The sequence below is a fragment of the Canis lupus genome, chromosome 2 (assembly GCF_011100685.1).
Source record: "Canis lupus familiaris isolate Mischka breed German Shepherd chromosome 2, alternate assembly UU_Cfam_GSD_1.0, whole genome shotgun sequence".
NCBI classification, from domain to species: domain Eukaryota; kingdom Metazoa; phylum Chordata; class Mammalia; order Carnivora; family Canidae; genus Canis; species Canis lupus.
Window position 1 is genome coordinate 23,376,018 of NC_049223.1, and position 18,014 is coordinate 23,394,031.

Here is an 18,014-nt window from a genome sequence, read left to right on the forward strand (position 1 = left end):
TAGCCTGAGCCAATGTGTAGTTAAAACTTTCTTGGGGTCCCTGGGTGGCGCAGCGGTTTGGCGCCTGCCTTTGGCCCAGGGCGCGATCCTGGAGACCTGGGATCGAATCCCACGTCGGGCTCCCGGTACATGGAGCCTGCTTCTCCCTCTGCCTATGTCTCTGCCTCTCTCTCTCTCTCTCTCTGACGATCATAAATAATAAATAAAAATTTATAAAAAAAAAAAAACTTTCTTAGTGGTCATCTGAGTAAAGGTTTAAAAAAAACAGGTGGAATTAATTTTAGTAACATTGATTCAACTCAATATATGCAAAATATGGTCACTTCAATACTTTATCAACATTAAAAATAACTATTGAGATAGTTTACATTCTTTTTGTCAGAGGGAGTCTTTGGAATCTGGTGTGTATATTACACTTACAGGCCATCTCCAGGAGGACTGGCCACATTTCAAGTGTTCAGTAGCCATGTATGGTGGTGGCTTTCATATTGGACAGCATGTTTCTCAAGATTCCTTACAATCCATCATGTTACCTCTTGCCAAGGCACCGAGTAAGTCCTGGAGGACCGGTTTTCGGTCCTGTCAAGGGCATAACAAGTAGCTTTGGGTTTTGGGCTTAGTCTCCTACTACCTTAGTCTCCCATCTGCAAATGAGGTTGGTAAATGGCCTTCGTTCATTCATTGAGCAAACGTGTAGAGTTTGAAGAATATGAGGAGCTCTCCGTAGGACCCATAGTATGACCATACCAGTTTGGTCAAGACTCTTCCAGTTTTAGCACTGAAAGTTCTGTGTGCTAGGCCACCCAGGGAGTTGGTCACCCTACCTCAGAGTGTCTAATAAAAATAGTAAAAATAATGTGAGCACTATGGGGGCAAGGGGACCTTCAACAAATGTCTATAGTTGTACCTGATGATTTTATACATGACTGGGTTGGTGAAGAAGGGCTCGTCCAGCTCGTTGTGGCCCCACTGCCTATAGCATAACAAATCAACAATCACATCCTTCCGGAACTGGCGCTGGTATTCAAAAGCCAGTTGTGTGGCACGGACCACTTCCTCTGGGCTATCTCCATTGACATGGATGATGGCGCAGCCCACAAGCTTCCCTGAGGCAGAGAAGACAGATGAAACCAGCCAGCTAACCCCAAGCGACATTAGCCCACCTCCAAGTCCTATTGCCTGTGTGGGGAGGCAGCCCACATACTCAGAGGTGGTTTGGCTGGGTTGTTAAGAACCCATAATTTGGAGTCCAGGTGACAGGAAAGAGGTCATGTCCCAGCTCTGCGACTTACTCTGTGACCTTGGTAAACTTAGGAATCTCAGTTTTCTTATCTATAAAACTGGAATAATAGCTCCTACCTATTAGTGATGTAAAGCATACATGAGTTAACAAAAAAAGTCCTAGAATGTGCTTCTGGTATCTCTAACAAACTAATCACAAAAATTTCAAATAGATAGGGACCTCTGGCTGGCTCAGTTGGAGGAGCATGTGACTCCTGATCTTGGGGTCATGAGTCTGAGCCTCACATCAGGTATAGAGTGTGCTTAAAAATAAATGAACTTTAAAAGAAAATTCACATAGAGAGCCCAAAAGGCATCCAAGCCAGGGTCTGGGTACAACTATTCCTACCAACTAATAGTTTTTGTAACTCTGTGAACTGGGTAATGGGTAAAAAAGCCCTGCCTTTGTCTTAAAACTGCCAATTTCCAAGGTAAAACAAGTCAACTTTGCTTCATCACATCTGATTTTTTAACCAAGACCACTTAGCCAAATTCACTTACTGAACATATCCTTCTTGACTAAGGTCTTGGGTACCCCAGGTCTGAATCTCCTAAAGACAAGTACCCTGGTATAGTACCAACTGTGTTGATCTTTGGTTTTCACCAGATCACTCAACTAGGTACTTGGGCCATTTGAGATGACACCTTCTCAGTTCCATTCTTGTCTTATTTCCTTGGGTTCAAAGATCACACTCACACTTTTAAAGGAATATTAATAACACTGTTGGTAACTACTGACCATAGCTGATCCAAAATTTAAAATGGGATAACCAGCAAGATTCACTCTTCCGAGTGAACTAGATGTTGATCTAGGGCTGCCTCCCTATTTTACATACCGATATCACTGCAGTATAAGGAAGACCTTCCTCTTTCTGCAGGAGTGGTATAACCCAGCTGGTTATTGACAATCAGATGGACACTCCCACCAATTCTGAAATGTGGGAGATTAGACAGCGTAAATGTTTCGGGGACAATCCCCTGACCACAGAAAGAAGCATCACCGTGAACCTAAATCATGGAGGAGAAAACGAGAAAATGAACTCATAAGGGGTGTAGAAATTTATGTTCCCAATTTGGAATAAATTGTTTTCCAATAGTAACAGGAATAAAAAACAACCATGCTCTCTCTCCCTGCTCCCCTGCCCTCCCCAAATTCTGCTGGTTCTGTATAGGATTTTCTAGAATGATTAGGTTGACCTCAAGCAGGTTTCAAAGCCTTTCTCCTCTTGTGGCCACCAGGTTATTTACTCTACCTATCCCCACATTGTCACTCACACCCATCACTTCTGATATACCCATCAACATTCTAGAACACACAGCAGCACCGCAGAAGGAAGGGCTATTGGAGGTACAGAAGGAAAATCAGCTCCAGTACAATTTTCATGAAAACAGCCTGCAAGACATGAGGAAGAGTGCACAGCTTTGAACCCTCTCTCTTCCTCAATCATCCTGCCCCTGAAAAGTCTGTGTGCAGCTTGCATCGCCTGGTCCCCACTAGGTGTGCTGGCCACCGCTGTGAACTTTATTAAAGAGGATGATGTGACAGCAAAGAGAGGAGGCAGGGAGGAAAATTTATCACAGGTAAGTGAGAGGATGCTTTGAGGAACCAACAAAATACTACCACACAACATCCAGAACATTTGAAGTCTGTTAGATCACAATATTATCACAAAACCTGACAGACAGAAAGTGGTAGAGAAAAGACGAAATCTTTTTTAGGAAAGTTAAAAGCAAATAATAAATGAATGGTAGATCTTGGAAGATCTTAGAAGAAGGTAGGAGTTCTACTGACTTCAGGCTAAAAGGCAATTACCTGTCAAACCAACAAAATCCTATACACCTTAAATTTATGTAATGTTGTCAAATATACTGCAGTAAAAAGTAAATTAGATAAAAACTATTATCATAAACAGTCAAAATGCTGGATTAAAGAAGAAAATGATCTGAGAAGCCCTAACAAGATAACCATTGTGACTCTAACAATAACAGAAGACCTAAATATGAGTGAAGAAGGAATACTTTGAGTAGATTTGTTAAAAGGACATTGAAAATATCTTTAAAATAGTTATTTTTATGTAAATAGAATGTTTTGGCTAAAAAAGGAAGCACTCCTTTGCGTGACATTTCCAGTCCACACCTTCCCTTGGCTAGGAGTCTATAGGTATGAGTCCCATTTTGGAGTATCTATATCTAGTAATAGCCTACCCCTACATTATCTCTACAGCATTAATCCACTCAACAGCCAGGTTGGGGAACCAGATAAGGATGTCACAACTGTTCTTTTCACAGATGAGAAAACCCAGGCTCACTAACAGTGTATATTTCACTTTGGACTAGTCGCTGGGGCTTCTATAATACCTCTGGGGTTTTTTCCTACTTGTTTCTCCACCTCTCCAAGTCTTCCTCCTGGATCAAGGAACTTATGTACACGCTCTCATTTAATTCTCAGAACACTATGAGGAATGTAATGTACTCCCATTGACCTATGAGATACAGAGAATCTAGGCAACAGAACCAAGTACACTAAGCCAGAAAGCAGCAAAGCCAGGATTTGAACTCAAGCCTTCTTGGTTCCATGGTCTTTGTCTTTTCTGCACCATGCTACACTGTAAAGTCCAACCCTTAGCCACAGGGTCCAGGGACTCCTGGCATCTGAACACTCCTCCTTGCTGATGGGATTTCTAGGCGGTAGTGATGTAAGAGTAGTTCAATAAAGCAAGGAAGAGGGAGGGATGTGTGCCTCTTCTGCTCCTTTACAAAAATGTTACAGTAGAGGCATTGATAAGAATATAACACTGGGGAGGGGGGCACCTGGGTGGCTCAGTTGGTTAAGCATCTGACTCTTGATTTTGGCTCACGTCATGATCTCAGGGTTGTGGGATCAAGCCCTGTACCAGGCTCCATGCCCAGCACTGAGTGTGGAGCTTGCTTAAGATTTTCTCTCTCTTCTTCCGCCTCGGGCCCTCCTTGCCCCACCCCCCCCAACACACTCCCTCTCTAAAAAGGAAAAAGAACATAACATCTGGTGTCAACTATACTCAAACAAAAATTTTCCAAAAAAAGAACATAACATCTGTTCATAACTTGCATCATTTTATCATGGTCTTTAGATTCTTGGCACTAGAGCACACATGTGCCATTTGCTAATTTTACTTTCTTCTTAAATCGGAAGAGAAACCACTCCACCATGCCCCATAAAGCTTTTTGGGAGTGAGGGTCCATAAACACACAAATGCTAGGTGAGGTGGAAGCTACTTAGCCAAACACGGTATAAATGACAATCTACTTTCACAGGGTTCAGGACCCAGATAAACAGAAGAAGACAGGCAGAAAAAGTAGCATCCAGAATCTCACCCACCACACTTTTATGGGCTCCAAATTTAGAGTTTTCACAAGAAATCAGAATTGTGTCCTTGAACAAGGCAAGACATGTACAGACACAGCAGGGCAAAATAATTTTGTAACACAAAGTAGACAAAAGAGGGCACTCAATTTCTCGTCACTTTAAAGAAAATGCCATGTCCACCTCTTACTCCTGAAGTCCATGTTAAGACCTGCTTAATGCACTGGGTAAATGCGAGTGACTGAAATATTTTAGAGTAACATGAATTAAGTCAAGTGAAAGGTAAAGAGAATGTTGGCTAACAACATTTCTATTTCAAAATACCATTCTATAGACAAATGCAATGCTGCCTACCAGCTATTTACCTACTATATATTTCTGGTGCATGAAAAATTAACATGAATAAGATACAGCTCTTATTCATGTAGGTAGCCAAATATTTTTCTGCCTTATAGATTTACCTATTCCTCTGGGGTTTAACAACTCAGTTACTGATACTCAGAATTAACTACTGCCCAGTAGTTAAAAGTTCATATTTAAATGAATACTCATAGAAAACCAAAGTGACCCACAGCCCAAACCCCTAGGCTGATGGGTTACAAAAGACTGGGGTGGGCAGGTAAAGGACGCAAGAGCCACACTAATAATTTGTACTTGACGCGTTAATGCCAAAGACCTTTATTTTGTTTTATTATATTTATTTATTTATTTATTTATTTATTTATTTATTTATTTTATTTTTTTTTAAGTAGGCTCACACCCAGCATAGAGCCCAATTTGGGCTTGAACTCACAACCCTGAAGTCAAGACCTGAGCTGAGATCAAGAGTTGGATACTTAATCTATGGAGCCACCCAGATGCCCCAAGATCTTTATTATAAAAGAAACAAGCAAGACTTGTTAGATACATGAATACCAGGTAGTTTCCTAGGAGTAATGACATCTGTCCTCTGAAAAGCATCAGGGATACCAGTTGATACCTCCTTAAATAACTCACAACTCAAGAAAACAAAATAAAACAAAACACAGTGAAACCTCAGTAAAGCCAGTTGCTTTGAGACTAGACATCATGTCTGCTGTTAATTTTTAAAAACAAGCCTGGAATCTTCTTTTCCCAAAAGTTCATCTCAATTTCATCTCAAACGACCACCACCTTCTTTAAGAACTACCAGCCTGGGCTTACCTTCCTCCTGGTCTCCCCAACCTCTGGCTTTACTTCCTGAAGCTACAAGTACCTGTAAGCAAATGACTTTGTCCCCAGGCTGAGCCGAACTGTCTGGAGAATAGTCTCCATCCTGTCTAGACTGCTGCCTGCCACGAGTCTTCCCGACAGCCACAGGGTTGACGGCTTCCAGGTGTGAGGGGTTAGGCAGCATGGTCACGTGGAGGGGATGGTGTGCGCCAAAGTCCAGGTCAACCGAGGAGGTCAAGTGAGATAGGACATCTCCCGTGGCTGAAACATTTTCCGGGAATTCACTTAGGCCTCTCATTTTACGGAACATCAGCTATTATGAATAAATATACAAGAAAAAATGTCTTTTTATCACAATGGAGACCAGAGAAGAGGTGGTTAATTTAAATCATACAATTAAAAAAACTTTGACACCTATGTTTGTATAACTATTATCACCATGTATTCTTTAAAAAGAAAGGTACAAACTTCAAACTTTAGAGATCTTCACCATCAAATGAAATACCAACACTTTGAAAAGATCTCAACATGACTAGTTAGACATGTAGATAGTAAGCTAGGTAGTACGATGTAGGATAGTTACCTCTGCCTTGCTACATGCAAAATAATTTTTCTTAAATATACCTGTTAGAATATATTCTCCAAAAGGACTTTTTATGAATCTTGTTAAAGGTAAACAGGAAAGGGGTGCCTGAGTGTCTCAGTTCGTTAAGTGTCTGCCTTTGGTTCAGGTCATGACCCCAGGGTCCTGGGACTGAGCCCTACATCAAGCTCCCTGCTTAAATGAGAAGTCTACTTCTTCTTCTTCTGCCCCTCCCCACCACTCGTGCTCTCTTTCTCTCTCAATTAAACACATAAAATCATTTTTTTAAAGATTGTATTTATTCATGAGAGACACAGAGAGAGAGAGAGACAGAGACATAAGCAGATGGAGAAGCAGGCTCCTTGAGGGGAGCCTGATGCAGGACTTGATCCTAGGACCATGTTCCGAGCCAAAGGCAGACTCTCAACCACTGACCCCCCAGGAGTCCCAATAAAATCTTTTTAAAAAGAAAATGATAGAATAGAACTTAATCCCATTTAGACACAAGATGACACACATCTATTAGTTCAAGTCTCACCTAAAAAATTCTACTGTTCAATTCTCAAAGGACTTCATTTCATTTTCATAGTCTACTTCGAGACATAATGTTACTACCCATCTTAAAAATGCATAAGCAAGAGGAATTATCAAAATTGTTCAAGGTCCTTGGCTAGGTCAAAGCCGGGTCTTAAGCCAAGGTGATTACCAAAAATAGCATGCTATCCTCATTTATCCAAATGGTTTGGATGACCCAAAAGCTGCTTACTGACCTATAGAAGCACACATAATTAGAGTGTGGGTACATCCACGTTGCTCACAAATATGAGCATTTATAATTCAGCACCTTTGAGTCATGTTTTTGTCTGCAATAATTTAGGAATGCAATTTGTGGTTCAGGGATTTCTGTCTGTGTTTAAGCACATGCCTCCACCTGTCAATCGCTTTATTCTGTCGTAGTCTGCCTTTTGGAAAGCATTTGTCTTTGAAAGGTTGATTATCAATTTCTTGGCATCAGAAAAACTGAGGTACGAGTAGTAGTGGTAATGCTTGGCTCTGAGACATGACGTCGTATTATATTTTCTAATGGTTTATGGGTAACACCTCCTTCCATAGGCTCTATTCACTCCATTACCTCTCACAGTCCCTTTAACATTTACAATTACTTTTAATCTCCTGGCCAAGATCAGAAGTGAGGTTTAGTCATACACAGTAGCCACGATCTGATTAAATTCCAAGTCGCTCTGATGTTCCCGGACATAAAATCTGCAGCCTTGACTCTCAAGGCTTTTGAGTTGGATGGAGCAGGGACACCAAAATCCAATTATCTATAAAACCATTCCCGTGGGTGGTCTCCCAGGATAAAAATGCATTAGTAGCTTTAGTACAATATGTTAAGTATAAACCCTGCACATAAATGGAAGGTAGAATGGACTTCTTGGAAGGTAAAATTATAAATAATCGCACAGATCTTAATGTTTGTTTGAACAATTTTTATGAAATCAGGAAAGTGTGCTTCAAAGAGCAGAAGTAATCCATTCATATCATCTGCAAGAAACCAAACTAACCTTTGACTTCCCTGAGAGAAGAAAGGATGCATATAAGAATACACAGAAAAGCAACCCAAACACGAAATCTATCCATCCATTAATTAAGCTACCTCTTGGACCAACAGTACAGATGTTTACTCGCGTTTCTACAAGGAATTATTATCATCGGTTCTATTGTGTCACAGTCAACTGTGCATCAGAGAAAGTATCTTACCTCTGGAGGGAACTGCAGAAGGCCTGTCAATAAATTAAGTCTCCCTCTGTGGGGCATGCCAATAATAACATCCGTTATCCCGCTGTAGGCAGACATTTTCAGCAACTCATGGAAAAAGCCCATCATGCTTTCAGCTCCTTCGCCCCCATACCGCTTCACCGTGGCAAACTTGGTGGCCAAAAAGTGGTCAAACTCCTATGGAACAGCACGGCAGACACATGTGTTGCAGGAAGACAGCCGGCCAAAGTCAGACACACAACGTTTATGTGTGTTGTAGGAAGACCCCACATTACTCCAAGTGGTTATAGTGGTACCCCTTCACGACACACTCCAGAGATGGACAGGGCGTGGCAGGAAAGCTTGGCAAGGACACCAGCAGGAAAGCAGAGAAAATAACATGAGTTGTAGAATAACTAAGCCGCAGAGGAAGCCTCTTAGTATGTGTTCTTCTAAGAAAAAAAATAAAAAGAATGTGTTCGTCTAGAACAAGGGCTGGGCCTGAGATTCTGACCGTCCCAGCCCATGAGTCTGAGAAGAGGGCTCCACAGTACTGTTTCATCAAGGCTACAAACCATCCAACTATCCAAACTACTGGGAATCGTTTTCTTGTCATCTCGATCACAGCCCTGAGAGATTCAATTCCATTAATTTGTACCAAGTGCTGTCATGCATAGTTTTCTTTGATCATTCCAGGTAATAAAAAGAGAAGTAAGATTTTAAGGATTTTGCAATCTTTTAGAGAGTCAATAGGCGAATATATAAAAAACATTTTGACTCTGAAGAGAACCAATAGCTCTGCTGTTTGGCGATCTACTTGTTTCTACTGAGAACAGCGTGGTGTATGTTATATTGTCTGGTGTGTTGAGGCAGTGAGGTAAATGGGGGAGGTAAATGACTTAATTCCCTCTGTTTGAAATTTATGTATCTTTGCAGAAATTGAGTCATCCTATTCCATTGACATTAGCTGGTACTTTTATACCTGAGATTCCAGCATTAGTTTTGACAAATGTTTTCGCTCTTCTGTGGTAAAGGTCTCTTTTTTCAGTTCTTCAAATCTCTTGGCAAACCAGTCTTTCTCCTCCTGGCTCTGAAGTTGGGAGGTTTCAATAGAAATTTGCCCACAGTAGATTTGGTTAAGATAGGCTAAGACTTCCTCAAGAGAGGCCTCCTCCTTCCCCATGTTTAACAATCCTAAAAATGGAGTCAAAGGATCATTTTTAAAAACAACCATGTAATTTATTACAGAACATACCAAAATAATTATTTCAAGTCAGAGCATTTTGTTCTGTATAACTCAGGTCACTATCAATGGCTAGCTAGGTTTTTATAAAGGCAAAACTCAAAATAGAGTCAGAGGCCTAGAAGTAGTCAGAATAGCAGAAGGAATATAAATCTTTCTCCACAAGGACAGAGCCAAGCTGCTTTATGCTAAATTTTGATTCTATTGTAATTTCAAACTAAAAATTGAAACCTGACATTTATCTGCTCTATAGCTACAAATCAGATGTTCTACCTTTATCTGAAATACCTTCCCAAATGTTCAAGTCGTATTAATACCAATAAATTAGTGTCTACTGTTGAACAGTCTTAATGTGACTTAATATTGATAGCAAAGCAACATTTTAAGGTAAAGGGAAATCTACCCAACCCCTGGTCAAAAAAGGGGAAGGTTTTTAATATATCAATAGTTTAGCACAAAATCAATTATCAGTCATTTGCATCAACCTACAACCTGTGTTTAACAAACCAACATTTACCTTATTATTGTTTATGGTTTCTCACAATAAACTTTAGCTCTTTGATACTGATTGACCATTCAAGTTATAGAAATTGCTTTGTGTGTTGCTTAGCTTCTCTGCCTTGCATTTTAATCTATAAAATGAGGGCAGTCAAAGCAACTTACGGGGTGGTTGTTAAGATTAAATAAGATAGGTAATAACCCAATGTCCCCTGATGTAATATAGTCATACAATGGAATATTATTCAGCCACATGGAAGAATAAAGTACAAATTCATGTTACTATTTGGATGAAACTTGGAAACGTTATGCTAGGTGAAAAAAGCTGACCCCAAAGGCCACATACGGTGACTTTATTTACACAGATTGTCAAGAATAGGCAAATCTATAGAAATGGAAAATACCATTAGTGGTTGCCAGGGGCTGGAGAGAGGACAAAATGGGGAGTAACTGCTTACTAGGCACAAGATTTCCTTTTGGGGTGATAAAAATGTTCTGGAACTAACTTGATGGTTGCACAACATTGTTGATGTACTAAGTGTCACTGAATTACATACTTTAAAATGGTTACTGGAGGGTATTATGCTGAGTGAAGTAAGTCAGTCGGAGAAGGACAAACATTATATGTTCTCATTCATGTGGGGAATATAAATAATAGTGAAAGGGAATATAAGGGAAGGGAGAAGAAATGTGTGGGAAATATCAGAAAGGGAGACATAACGTAAAGACTGCTAACTCTGGGAAACGAACTAGGGGTGGTAGAAGGGGAGGAGGGCGGGGGGTGGGAATGATTGGGTGACGGGCACTGGGGGTTATTCTGTATGTTGGTAAATTGAACACCAATAAAAAAAAAAAAAAAAAAAAAAAAAACAAAGCCAAAAAATAAATAAAATGGTTAAAGTGGTGGGGTGCCTGGCTGCTCATCAGTCAAGCATGTGACCCCTGACCTCAGGGTTGCGAGTTCAAGCCCCATATTGGGTACAGAAATTACTTAAAATAAAATTTAAAAAATGGTTAAAGTGGCAAAGGTTATGTGTACTTTACCCCAATTAATATTTTCAACAAATTAAAATCATTAAATGTGATAATGCAGAGAAGCATGCAGCTTTATTTCTCACATTTTCTGGTATTCTTATAAACTACATGTATTTCAAATATGCAGACCTATGCTTCTAAAAGAAGAGATATACAAATACGTGGTTAGAGATAAACATAGATTTGTCTGTCCAATAAGCAAGTTTGGAGAATCTACTATATACCATAAGCTGTATTGACACTGAGGGAATAAACATGGCTAAGAAATGGTCTTTTCCAAAAAAAAAAAAAAGAAAAAGAAAAGAAAAGAAATGGTCTTTTCCAGGGCTCCTGGCTGGCTCAGTTGGTAGAGCATGCTGCTTTATGCAACTCTTGATCTCAGGGTTGTGGGTTCAAGCCCCACGTTGTGCCTAGACCTTACTTAGAAAAGAAAATAAAGTCTTTTTCCTAAATGAAATTTAAGCATTACAGAGCAAAATTTATAAACAAGTAATAATTATACTATGTCATATAGAAAGGTAGTTTTTCCTAGTAGTAACAAGGTTGCACTTTCTGATAAGTAACTTCATATTTCTGGTTAATGCTGAATGGAACACTTGAGAATATTTTTAGGATGTCCTTATTCTGACATCATATTAAGTTTTGTATCTGTTTTGGTGGATGTGCTGTTGTTGAGCATTACTCACAGTACCATGAGAGCATAGGTGAGGGAATACTGAACTCTACCTTAGCAAGCCCTGGGTAGCTCTGCCTCACAGAGCAGTCAGTGCTCATTGAATCCTAAAAATGAACAGGAATGTCATAGGTTGATCAAGTAGAGATAGAAGGACATTCCATGCAAAGTTAAGAACGAATCAGTTGACAGAATTTTTTTTTTTTTTTTAATTTTTATTTATTTATGATAGTCACAGAGAGAGAGAGAGAGAGAGAGAGAGAGAGGCAGAGACACAGGCAGAGGGAGAAGCAGGCTCCATGCACCGGGAGCCTGACGTGGGATTTGATCCCGGGTCTCCAGGATCGCGCCCTGGGCCAAAGGCAGGCGCCAAACCGCTGCGCCACCCAGGGATCCCCCAGTTGACAGAATTATATCAGGGACCTGTACACAGATTCAGCAAGAATAAGGCACAACACAGAGACAGGGATGACATAAAAATGGTAAGTGTTTCCATTCCTGAAGGGCCATTTAAATTATGATAGAGGCATAGATTTTGTCTTAGAGACCCCAACTGAGAATTACCTAGCTGAGTCCAGTCAAATCCTAGAACCACAAGATAATAAAATTGTGCCCTTAAAAGTCACTATATTTTGGAGTGGTTCGTTTCACTGCAATAAATTACTAGAACATTAATTGATGCATATACCAGAATTGGACATTGGCCAACATTAACTTTAAAAAAAAAAACGACAAAAGGGGCATCTGGCTGGCTCAGTCATAAGAGCATGTGACTCTCAATCTCAGGGTTGTGAGTTCAAGCGCACATTGAGTGTCAAGATTGCTTAAAAATAAAATCTTTAAAAGTCATAAAGAAATATGAAAATAAATAAAATAGGGCAGCCTGGGTGGCTCAACGGTTTAGCACCGCCTTCAGCCCAGGGCATGATCCTGGAGTCCCGGGATAGAGTTCCATGTTGGGACTGCATGGAGCCTGCTTCTCCTTCAGCCTGTGTCTCTGCCTCTCTCTCTCTCTCTCTCTCTGTGTGTGTCTCTCATGAATAAATAAATAAAAATCTTAAAATAAATAAATAAAATAAAATAAAATAATTTAATTTTAAAAAATAAAATAGGGATCCCTGTGTGGCTCAGCGGTTTAGCGCCTGCCTTCGGCCCAGGGTGTGATCCTAGAGACCTAGGATCGAGTCCCACATCAGGCTCCCGGTACATGGAGCCTGCTTCTCCCTCTACCTGTGTCTCTGCCTCTCTCTCTCTCTGTATGTCTCTCATGAATAAATAAATAAAATCTTAAAAAATAATAATAATAAAATAAAATAACAAAAAAATAAAATAAAATATGACATGAGGTAGGAGCCCAGGATCCTGACTGGTTATCCAGCACCAACTTCGTTTAAGTTCCCAGGGTGTGAAAGAAAACAGGCAGAAAGGGTGCAGGCTACAGAATGGAAGCAGATGTGGGTTGTCACCGTACCTCTGCCACTTTCTAGCTACAAGTTACTTAGATTCTCTGAGTTTCTGTTCTATCTGTAAAATAAAGATGGCAGTAACTTCTTTAGGAAGTAGGTATGAGAATGAATTGACATGATAGATGTAAAGTGGCACATAATGGGAGTCTGACTGTTTTTTTCTTTTTAATTTCAGGGCTTGTAATTTTTTATTCATTTTTCAAATAATCTGTTTTATTTTGTGGAAAGAGCACTGAACATAATAACTCTTTTCTACCCAATTTTTAAGTATAAAATACAGTATTGTTAACTGTAGGCCCCATTGTATAGAAGATCTCCATACTTATTTATCTTTCATAATTGAAACTTTGTACCTTTAACCCACAGCTTCTCTTTTCCACCTATACCCAGACCTTGGGCACCATTATTCTATGGGTTCTAAGAATTGACTATTTTATTTCATTATTTTTCTTAAATATGGAATGCTTCATGAATTTGCAGGTTATTCTTGTGCAAGGGCCATTCTAACCCCCTCTGTATAATTCCAGTTTTAATATCTGTGCTGCTGAAGCTAGCACAAGTTGGACTACTTGAGATTCCTCATGTAGTGAGATCCTGTAGTATCCATCCTTCTGCAACTGGTTTTATTTCACCTAGCATAATGTCCCCAAGGTTCATCCATGGTGTCACAAATAGCAGGATTCCCTTTTCTCTAAGGCCGAATAATATTCCATTCTGTGCACATACTGCATTCTCTTTCTTTTTTTTAAAGTAGGCTCTATGCCTAATGTGGGGCTTGAACTCATGACCCCAAGATTAGGAGTTGTATGCTCTACCAACTGAGCCAGCCAGGTGCCCCTTTACTGCATTTCTTTATTCATTCATCCACTGATGGACATTTAGGTTGTTTCTGTATTTTGGTTATTGTAATAATGCCACAATAAACATGAAAGTACAGGTAACTCTTCAAGACCCTGATTTCAATTCCTTTGGATAAATACTCAGAAGTGGGATTATTGGATCATACGGTATTTCTATTTTTAATTTTTTGAGGAACCTCTATATTGTTTTCCAGAGTAGCTATACCTACTTGCATTCCCACCAGCAGTGCATGAGGGCTCCCTTTTCTCCACATCCACATCTTCATCAACACTTGTCATCTCATGTCTTTTTTATAACAGCCATTCTAACAGGTGTGAGGTGATAATATCTCACCGTGGTTTTGATTTACATTTCCTTGATGATGAACAATGCTGAATACCTTTCCATACACCTGCTGGCTACTTGTATGTCTTATTTGGTGAATATGTTTTCAAACTCAGAAGAAATGGGTCTTACTGAAAGACTATTCTAGAACCTCAAGACAGGTCCTCTTAGACAATGCTTGAAAGTGCCCCTCACTGTCAGCTCATATCCCTTGGAAGCCTCAGCCCCAGGGGTGGTGAGGGGGACATGTGGATTCTTCAAGAACAGAGAAAGGAGCTCTACCTCATGTTGGCAGCTAACTGTCACATGGACAGTCTAGTGTCAACCAGCTTTTTTTTTTTTTTAAAGATTTATTTATTTATTCATGAGAGACACACAGAGAGAGAAGCAGAGACACAGGCAGAGGGAGAAGCAGGCTCTTCTCAGGAGCCAGATGCATGACTCAATCCCAGATCCCAAGATCACGACCTGAGCTGAAGGCAGCCGAAGGCAGCCACCCAACCGCTGAGCCTGCCAGGCGTCCCTCAACCAGCTTTACCTGAGGTATTAAAGGGTCCTTGCACGGTCGACAGAAGAGCTTGGATTTCAGGCACATCCTCCTGCAAGGCTTGTCCACTGAAGAGGGGGTTGATTTTGGCAGCTTTATGACCATGTTCACAGTATACTGTCACCAATCTGGCAAGGCCATGATCAACTAATTCCAATGGAAAAGAAAATAATACAAACAATTTAGGAAATGCCCACACACACACACACACACAAAACCAGTTTTTCTAAGAAGCCTTTGTAGCCTAAAACATTTTTAATGCATTGCTTCCACCCACCATATCTCAGGATTAAAGACTACCGGAATCCAGGAAAACACACTGGAAAAAAAAAAAAAGGGAACAGAACTATGAGCGCACATTTGTAAAACAACTATGTCCATTGATAGATGTAAAAGGAAACACCTCAAATCGAAAAGAATTGTTAAAATGCTGAGATTAGGGATAATTATAGTCCTCTTATTATTTGAGATTTTTAAATATTTTACATAAAAAAGTAGAACTACAAAATCAATGTTACATTTCCTTCCCCGTTTCTTAAAGGCCCCAGGTCACAGTTATTTCAGACTCATGAAATCTTAAACCAGAAAAAGATCTTAAAAATGATCTTGTCACACACATAGTGCAAATAAAAAAAAGAAAGAAAGAAAGAAAGAGAAAGAAAGAAAGAAAGAAAGAAAGAAAGAAAGAAAGAAAGATCTCCTTTATAAAGCCTAAATGTGCAGTTCCTCCATCTCTGCTTAAAGGAGAGGCATTATCTCTCAGTGAATCCAATTGGTGATTTTATATTGAGCCCAAAATTGCTTTTTTTCCCCTTTTCCACATGAAAGGTCTTCCAAACTTTGAAGAAAAAAAAATTCCTTCATGCTTACATTCAATTCACCTTCAGTTCATCAAGGCAGCCTTACAGACTGACTGCAAATCCCTGAAGATGAGCAGATCCACTCTTGAGTGCACACAAGAAAATGAAAAATGTTTTCTGAACATTTTTTTCAGTTTGTTTTTATTCTTAGAACCCAGGGAAAATTGTTAGCATATTTTGAAACATTTAATTATCGTTCATGAACATTTATTGCAATGAAGTGAGCTACATATGTGCTTGGGTTTGTAGTCAGAGGATTGCCAAATGTATGGCTTGCTGCAGGCTCACAGGAAAAATAGAGATGAAATGAATATGTAAAGAATGTGTTTACACTAATACGACAGGAGGTTCCATATTATGTCTAGTAAACTAATCAAACAATCCCAGTAAATGAATTTATTTCAGGCTGGAGGGTAATCATATAAACTGCTACAGGGGTTCTATTCTGAACCCTATTAAAGTTCTCAATTGCTGTGCTACAAAGTAGGAAATTTTTGGATGTATGGCTAAAATCCAGATAGACCACATCTAAAGCATTGTCCCCACTGGCCACTCCTTAAAAACACATTTTTCTTTTCTTCGATGGCTGAGTAGTATTGCAATGACGTGCATGCAGCTAGAGTGTATTATACTAAGGGAAAGAAGTCAACAGGGAACGACAATTATATGATCTCACTCATACATGGAATTTAAGAAACAAAACAGAGGATCATAGGGGAAGAGATCAAAATAAAACAAGACAAAATCAGAGAGGAAGACAAATCATAAAAGACTGTTAACTATAGGGAACAAACAGAGTTGCTGGAGGGGAGGGAGGTGGAGGGATGGGGTTGTTGAATGATGGGCATTAAGGAGGGCCTGTGATGGAATGGCACTGGGTGTCTTAATGCAACTGATGAATACCGAACTCTACTTCTGAAACTAAATATACACTATATGTAAATTAATTGAATTTAAATAAATAAAACACAATTAAACCACATTCTCCTTCCCTCCACCCTCCAAAAACAAAACAAAAAATCCCATCTTCTTCCCTGGGCTCTGTGACGTTGCAAGATCCTGGCCTTCCTCCTACCTCACTGGCTACTCAACCTTAGTAATTTTGTGGGGAGTTCATCTCTAAAATAGTGCTCTGCACGTCTGCTCAGAGCCTTTTTCTCAATCTATTTTCTCTCTGGGTGATCTCCTACACTTTCCACAGCTTCTAGTAACACGTACAAAACCACATCTCTAGTGGGACAAGTCCAATAGTAAACATGTAAGGTTATCATCATCATTCTCAGATTAGTAGCCTTGTTGAAAACATTCTCTTAGTGAACCTATATCCGCTCACAGAGATCACTGCTCCCATTTTTAACTGCTCACCAGGCTTTTCAAGCTACTTTAGAGCAAAGGCATAGGAGTTGGCATAAAAGCATGCTGCTCACTCCAAAGAATACATGTCCACTGCTGTTCTGGCAGAGCCAGAGAGTGGGGGCCTCTCCCCCCTTGCACCTCTATATCCATCCTGCCCCTCTGTTTTCTCTCAGGCCCTCCTTCCATTGTTCTGGTTTCTTCCTTCCTCCTCTTTTTTTTTTTTTTAAGGTTTTATTTATTTATTAGAGAGAGAGAGAGAGGGAGAGGGATCATGAGCAGGGAGATGGGCAGAGGGAGAGGGAGAAGCAGACTCCCTGCTGAGTAGGGAGCCCTACATGGGGCTCTATCCTAGGACCCTGGGATCATGACCTGAGCCATGTAGGGCTCGATCCTAGAACCCTGGGATCATAATCTGAACCAAAGGCAGACGCTTAATGTACTGAGCCATCCAGGAGCCCCCCTCTGGTTTCTTCTTGAAGATCCAATTCCATATCCCTTCCCTTTCTGCCTCCCAGATCCTTCCATTGGAATTCCATGGAATTCTGCTCCATGATTAACAAATCTCTCTGCATTCTCTCCCTCTTCCGTAAACATTCCTTATACCCCTGACCTAACTGGAACCTGCTTTCCCCCAGGGAACAATAGGAGGTGAAGCTACTCATCACCACACCCTCCCCGAAAGTTCCTCATAGACTTTCCCCTACTATCAGTCCTCTAATTCTGCAAACCGCCCATCCTCCGAGAGACAAGCCATAGTGCTGTCAACTAATCTTCCTTTGCCAATAGCCATTGCAAAACAATGTTGTAGGAGAAACTTAAGTGTATGAGGAGGAAAAAAGACTATATGCAGCATATACAGCAGGAGCCTGCTCTTTGTTAAAATGTATATGTGTATAATACATAAAACATATTTCATTACATAGTCTATATAGCATAATATTAGTATCTATAGTATTCCTATATATGTATGTGTGTATATATATTTCATATGTGTA

At 40.0% G+C, this 18,014-nt stretch overlaps 1 protein-coding gene and 1 non-coding gene across 2 annotated transcripts in view; both read right to left on the reverse strand.

The window, feature by feature from the left end:
• Nucleotides 1-18,014, reverse strand: part of DHTKD1 (dehydrogenase E1 and transketolase domain containing 1) — a 51,743-nt gene that overhangs the window by 22,884 nt on the left and 10,845 nt on the right. Inside the window, exons 2-7 of the mRNA XM_038530129.1 lie at nucleotides 14,795-14,950; nucleotides 9,139-9,350; nucleotides 8,160-8,354; nucleotides 5,859-6,128; nucleotides 2,118-2,289; nucleotides 908-1,106 (exon numbers count right to left, since the gene is read on the reverse strand). Of these exons, the coding sequence (XP_038386057.1) occupies nucleotides 908-1,106; nucleotides 2,118-2,289; nucleotides 5,859-6,128; nucleotides 8,160-8,354; nucleotides 9,139-9,350; nucleotides 14,795-14,950 (1,204 nt within the window). The remainder of the gene's footprint in view (nucleotides 1-907; nucleotides 1,107-2,117; nucleotides 2,290-5,858; nucleotides 6,129-8,159; nucleotides 8,355-9,138; nucleotides 9,351-14,794; nucleotides 14,951-18,014) is intronic.
• On the reverse strand, nucleotides 13,522-13,628 carry LOC119870633. The gene has a single exon (XR_005356211.1). It is a non-coding gene; the product is annotated as a U6 spliceosomal RNA (small nuclear RNA).